The following is a 7,117-nucleotide window of genomic DNA, read 5'->3' as shown; positions in this document are numbered from 1 at the left end:
TAGTTTTCACAGCTGATATTGAGCTTCTCCAGCGGTTTTTTCCACATATGTAATCAATCTGATTCCTATGCATACCATCAGGTGAAATCCAGGTATATAACCTGCGTTTATGTCTCTTAAAAAATGTATTTGCTATGAATAAGTCACTGATTGTGCAAAATTCAATCATTCTCTCTCCAGCTCCATTTCTGTCATCGAGTCCATGTTTTCCAACTACAACTCAAATGTCCAACCACAATTGAATGGATTGAGAAATTATGGTACATTCACATGATGGCATGATGGAGTACTACGCAGCACACAGAAGCAATGATTTTGTAAATTACTACCTAATTTGGGAGGAACTGGAGACATAATGCTTAGTGAGTTAACTCAGTCCCATAAGGACAATACTGTATAAGAGCATTAATGTAGAACATGTATGAGGTATCCAAGGGGGAGAAGGGGCAAAAGCAGAGGTATGAGGATGGGTTGGGGTGGGGGGGTTAATCATATGGTTGCACAATTTGATGGGTGGAGGGAGGAGTGGGTAAAGGAAATGGGAAAGAGCCAGTGTGAAAAACAATGTATACTAACTTTGTAAGTAAACCACTATAAACTAAAATTTTTATTTAAATAAAAGAGTGCAGTAAAATGAGAACAAGAAAACCATACCCACCAACAATTACAGTGAATGTGAAGTAACTAAATGTATCTGTCAAGAGAAAAAGAGCAGCAGAATGGATAAGAATAAATAATCCATCAATACGCTGTCTAAAGAGACTCGTCTTAGACAAAAGGACAAAGACAGACTAAAACTCAAGACGTGGAAATAGCAAGAATCAATTATGAAAAAATGCAACAGTGGTAATATTAATTTTTTACAAAATAGACTTCAAGATAAAAACTAGCAAAAAAAAGAGACAAGGAGGGGCATGACCAATGGGTCAAATGAATAAGAGAACATAACTATAATTAATACTTATGTACCCAATAACAGAACCACAAGATACATTAATCAAACTGCAACAAATATGAGAGAAATAGACAATTTCCAGTAACAATAGGAGTACACTCTCATTAAAGCCCAGAACAATCAGGAGAAAACAAAGATACAGAAGAACTAAACAAAACCATTAAACACTTTGATCTCATGGACATTTTAGAATACTCTACCCAACAAGTACACAATATACATTCATCTACAATGCACATGGACTATTCTCCAAAATATACACATGTTAAATCATTAAATTAGCCTCAGTGAATTGAAAAACACTGAAATATTATAAAACATCTTCTCACATCACCATTCTATAAGAAATCAACAACAAATTAAGGAGGAAAGTTCAAATACACAATAATGAAATAATACCCAGCTTGAATACTATTGAGTAATAGAAGAAATAAAAAAGGATGTTAAAAAATTTATTTAAACAAATGAGAATGAAACATAACATACCAAAATTTCTGGAACATAAGACAAGCCATATTCAGCAGTCAATTCATAGCAATAAACACACATAACAAAATAGAAGAAATCAAAATCAACATAAAATCCCAGAATTCATCTACCTATAGAGCTCTGACAAAGAGCTAAAATTCATTAAGGATGGAAAAGATAATCTCTTTAACAAATAGTGCTAGCAAAATTTGGTTTCTATTTGCAGAAAACTGAAATAACACTATCCTTCACACCATATACAAAAATTAACTCAAGATAGGTTAGCAACTCTCTACGGACTTCACCTCCAGAGCTCTCATAAAAACTAACTTGAAGGATCAAGGACCTTGGATAAAACCTAAAACTATATGGATCTTAAAAGAAAAAAAAAACATGGAGCAAACTTAGGGACCCTAAATGATGATCTTTAAGGATTATATACATCAAAGATAGAAAACTTAGTTCTATTTGATATATTGATATGTTGTTGTTGTTGTTGTTGTTAAGTGTTGTCAAGTCGTAGATGACTCATAATGACCCTATAAATGAAAGACCTGAACAATTGTATAACTTTTCTCGTTTCTCTAAGTTCATAGAGTTTCTGGAAGCAAGCTATTTCAGAAGTGGCTGCTACTCCTGTTTCCAAGCCTGTTTTAATCTGGAAGCTCCACCAAACACTGTCTACCATGGGCAACCATTATCGCATTTGACACATCAGTGTCACAGTGTTTAGTATCACAGCAAACATGAGTTAATTCTGTACAGCAAATTGACAACCCACGGCTCTATCACTTAGAAGAATGTTTGACCAAAAACATTACAACTAGGCTTGAAGGCCGCAAGCTATGTCTACAAATATTACAACCAAAAAGATCCTATGGGATAATTCTACTCTTGGAGTCAGATGAGTTAGACAACAAGTTTGTTATAAAGTATCAACTGTATGAAAGGCTACCCTACTGAACAAGTGAATTCTGGCCCAATTAATGATGAAGGAAATAGTTGTATATTAGGTTGTATATTTGAAAGGTTTCCTATATTGAGGGGATGCTTGTGACATTATGAAGGATCCTGGGCACAATGGGACCATCTATAGTAGCAGGACTAGCTGCTGGCTTACCTGCAGATTCCATGTTTGTTTCACATACTCTCTGATGAGATTTTCCTTCAAGTCTTCAAAGGGTCCAGTCTTAGGCTGCACCCCAGGGGGTCTATTGAAAGGTTTCTTGAGGATGCAAATGAGACCATCAGACTCCTGGGAGTGGTAGTGACATAGTTCAGCAGGGCTGGTGTGGGTTCTGCCACCTGCGATGGCATAGGACCCATTGAGCTCCCTCTCAATGGTATAGTGGTGTGCCTTCCTCCCATAGGCCACAGAGAGGGCAAATCCTCCCAGATAATTGCGGCTCTGGCGCAGCAGGTAGAGTCCATCACTCATGCCCCCCTGGACTAAGTAATCTTCTGCCTCCTCACGAGTGATGTTGCCAAAAAAGAAGAGTAGGTGGTTAGCAGTATCAGACATGCCACTAGCCATGGCTGCCTCTTCCCCTGATAGCAATGAGGAGGTACACACAGTTATATCCACCTAGAGGGGAGAGGGAGAAAGACAGGACACTGAGTAAGGAAAACAAAAGTTGCAAAGTACATTCCTTAAATCCATACAAACACTTCTAGGTCAACACAGTACCCTATCTCTCTTTGGATTTTGCAACAGCATTCAAAATAGTGTTTTCCTTTTTTATTAGATACTGATTATAGCTTCCCAGCATACCTTCAGCATATTTAACAAAGCATCTGACAGAAGTGACCACAATAGCTTCTGTTTTGAGATGTATGGGTGTAATGAATTCTAAGAAAGAGCTACCCTAAGAAGAAAAATATGGTGGACTACCCAGAAGCTGCCCTGACTCTCAGCAGAGGGCACACCGAAGCCATGATCAGTATGAATTTAAACCAATTACATCCTTTAAGATGGTAACAATTTTTTAAAAAATATAACTAACAAATATACAAAACCCTAAATTGCTCATCAGTTTTGTCACTGGCAAAAAATACCACTAAATATACTTCTACCTGAAATACAAGATATACAAGAGTATATTTTATTTAGTGAAGCCTCATGCAGTTGGTAGAAGAGTTCCACCTATACATTAAGTCAAACTTGGTTACAGTGGTCACAGAGCCTTCTCACCTCTCTTGTCCAGGGTGAGTGATAACAGCAAGCTCATGTTTTGAGGCTTGAGAAGCAGTAACTTCTGAGAATTCCCACAGACTTATAAGAAGCTGCAGTTTGCTACCCTCTATTATGGGCTCAATTGTGTTCCTCAAAAAGATGCATCTAAGTCTTAACCATCCACCTTCCACTCCTACCCCATTATACTGTGTGGTCATGGCCTTGTCTGATAAGGTCTTTGAAAATAAAATCTATTAACATGAAAGTATACTAGAATAAAATGGGACCTAAGGCATTATTAGTGTTATCTTGACAAAAATTAAAAATACACAGAGAGATTCAGAGGCTGAAGAATACAGAGGGAAGATGGCCATGTGCAGATGGTTGCAGATAGTGGAGAATTATACTCCACAAGCCAAGAAACACTTGGGGTCACTAGCAGTTAAAGGGGAATAGGAAAGGATTTTCCCTTAGAGCCTCTGGAGAGAATATGGCCCGAGTGACAACCTGAATTCAGACTTTCAGGTTCCAAATCTGTGGGACAATACATCTCTGTCCTTATAAACCTCCCAGTTTGTCTTATTTGTTTTATCAGTTCTCACATACAAGATTCACTTTGTATCATCACATGCTGTAGTGAAGCCTCAGAGAACTGACATGATTATACACCAATATAACCACAATAGCAATCACCATAAAGTCTTCCCATTTTTGGTCTCAGTAATAAGACCAGCAACCACTGCCTAGAGGCATTAAGAGTAACACCTTCCTAGATGCCAGGGCCTCAGAAAAGCACAATGAGCATTCCTGTTCTTTTCCAAAGTGGGAACACAGTAGCACATTAAGACCACTTGCTGGGTGGCAGCATCTTATGCAGTGCAAGTTCTACACTGGTTAAGAACATTTGCCATAGAAAAGATAGTTCTCTCACTAAAGAAGCATATACACTTAAACACCTCTTTTAGAAGCTAAGAAGAAAATGTTAAATATTTTCCCTCAGTGGTAGCTGTTACAATATACATATTCCTAGTCTAGAAAGTCTCCCATGGGATATATTTTTTTCATCAAAAAGGGATTCATCTTATCTAGGAAGTACTGGTCCCAGTTGTCAATTAACAGATTTCAGCTCATAGCAACTCCATGTGGATCAGAGGGGTGCTGTGCTCTGTAGGGTTTTCAATAGTTAACACTTTCAAGAGGTCATCAGGTCTTTCTGAGGTGTCTCTTGGGATGGCTTGAACTTCTAGATTTGATTAGCAGCTGAGTATATTAATTGTTTAAACCACTTGGGGAGAAATTCACATGCCCCTTAAATCACACACACACACGCTTATGTTTATGTGAAACATGTACTTCTCTGTATTAATTGCTTTATAACTCAAACTTCTTAGCATTGAGTTTGAATCAACTTGTAGCTGATCCTCCAGCAAGTTTTTGGGAAACTGTAAATTGCATAAGAGGTGATTGCCTATATATATTTTTGTGAAGCCACTGGTGTACAAAACCTCAGAACCCCACTTCTACAGGCCTAAGGCACAGGCCATGGTGGAACAATCCCTCTGCTTGGAGTGCTCAAGGAACTCACTCTGTGGGGCTTGCAACCTCTTACTTCTTTAGCATTTCCACTTACTCCCTCACACATAATTCAGATGACACCTCACTGCATTGTTGTCCTTAACTACTTTTGTCCCTCTGTGTATACTCACATCCTTTTTTTTGTTGTTGTTGATGTGTACAATTGAGCCAGATCAAACCACTGATGATCCGCCAGCGGGTTTTCGGAGGCAGTTATTTGCACAGGAGGAGATTACCCATCCTTTTATTATGGAGAGGCTGTTGGATTTGAACTGTATGCCTTTCAGATTGAAGCACAGCTTCTTACCACTGTTGCTGTTATGTGCCATTGAGTCACTTGAAAATCATAGTGACCCTATGTACAACAGCCCTAAAACCTACTCAATCCTGTGCAAATCTCACTGTCTCTAACACCCCTACTCTCATTACCCCAATCACTGAATCTAACCATCTCATCAAGGGTCTCGCATTGTCCCTCAACCCTCCCAAACGTGATGTCCCTCTCCAAGGACCAGTCCCCCCTTACAACATGTCCAAAGTATGTTAGACAAAGTTTCCGAATCCTTGGTTCCAAGGAGCAGCCCAGTTTCACTCTCCAGGACAAGCCTTTTTGTTCTCCTAGCAGTCCATGGCATATTCAACACTCTTCTTCAGCACCACAGCTCAAATGCATCAATTCTCTTTCTATCATCCCTAGTCACTGTCCAACTCTCTGATGCATAGCAAGCAATTGTGAAGACAATGGCCAAATTGGGCACACCTTAGTCTCCAGCTTAATGTTGTTGCTCTTCAGTACTCTGGAGAGGACTCTGACAGCTGACTTTCCCAATGCAATTTGTCTCTTGATTTCCTGGCTGCTAGTACCAAGAGTAGTGATTGTGGAATCAAGCACACTAAAACTGTTAACAATCTCAATCTCTTCCCCATCCATAATTATGCTGCCAATTGGCCCAGTGGTGAGAATCTTTTGTTTTCTTCTTGCTGAGTTTCAATCCATATTGAAGGCTGCAGTCTTTGGCCTTCTGCAGCAAGCACTTCAGGTCCTCCTCAGTTTCAGCAAGCAGGGTTGTGTCACCTGCATAATGCAGGCTGTTGATGAATCTTCCTCCAATCTTGATGCCACATTCCTCCTCATACAGCCCAGTGTCCTGGATGATCTGATCTGCATACAGATGGAAAAGGTATGGAGATAGAATATACCCCTGGCAGACACCCTTCTCTATATTGAACCATACAGTGTCTCCTTGCTCTGTTCTGATGACTGCATCTTGGTTCAGTTATGTTGTTGTTGTTGTTGTTGTTGTTGTTGATGTTATGCGCCGTTGAGTCGCTTGCGACTCATAACGACCCTATGTACAACAGCCCTAAACTCTGCTGTCCTGTGCCAATCGCACTGTCTCTGACACACCCATCCCAAATACCCCAGTCATTGAATCAATCCACCTCATAGAGGGCCTTCTCCTCCTGCACTATCCCTCCACCCTACAAAGCATGATGTCCCTCCCCAAGGATCGGTCCCTCCTTACAACATGTCCAAAGTATGTTAGACAAAGCCTCAGAATCGTTGCCTCCAAGGAGCCGCCCAGTTTAACCCTCTCCAGGATTAATCTGTTTGTTTTCCTAGCAGTCCATACTTGGACCAAGAGGCAGTCATCAGAACAGAGCAAGGAAACACTGCATGGTTCAAAATTGGGAAGGACGTACACCAGAGATGTGTCCTGTCTCCATATCTTTTCAATATGTATGCAGAACAGATTATCCGTGAGGTTGGGATCTCTGAAGAGAAATGTGGGGTCAGGATTGGTGGAAGATCTATCAACAATCTGCATTATTCAGATGACACAACTTTGCTTGCTGAAACTGAGGAGGACCTGAAGTGCTTGCTGCAGAGGGTCAAGGACTGCAGCCTTCAATATGGATTGAGGCTCAATGTCAAGAAGACAAAG

At 39.9% G+C, this 7,117-nt stretch overlaps 1 protein-coding gene across 2 annotated transcripts in view; it reads right to left on the bottom strand.

Annotated features, from left to right (window-relative positions):
- SYK (spleen tyrosine kinase) overlaps positions 1–2,948 on the bottom strand; it is a 248,996-nt gene extending 246,048 nt beyond the window's left edge. For both annotated transcript variants that reach the window (XM_006901174.1, XM_006901175.1), the window contains exon 1: positions 2,544–2,948. In XM_006901174.1, coding sequence (XP_006901236.1) covers positions 2,544–2,945 — 402 coding nt within the window. In that variant the 5' untranslated portion in view covers positions 2,946–2,948. The remainder of the gene's footprint in view (positions 1–2,543) is intronic.
- Between the last annotated feature and the right edge of the window lie 4,169 nt (positions 2,949–7,117).

This window comes from Elephantulus edwardii, unplaced genomic scaffold (genome assembly GCF_000299155.1).
Source record: "Elephantulus edwardii isolate Elephantulus edwardi_28Jun2011 unplaced genomic scaffold, EleEdw1.0 scaffold00313, whole genome shotgun sequence".
Lineage (NCBI taxonomy): Eukaryota > Metazoa > Chordata > Mammalia > Macroscelidea > Macroscelididae > Elephantulus > Elephantulus edwardii.
The sequence above is the reverse complement of the archived record's forward strand: the minus strand, read 5'-3'. Positions and strand labels throughout refer to the sequence as shown.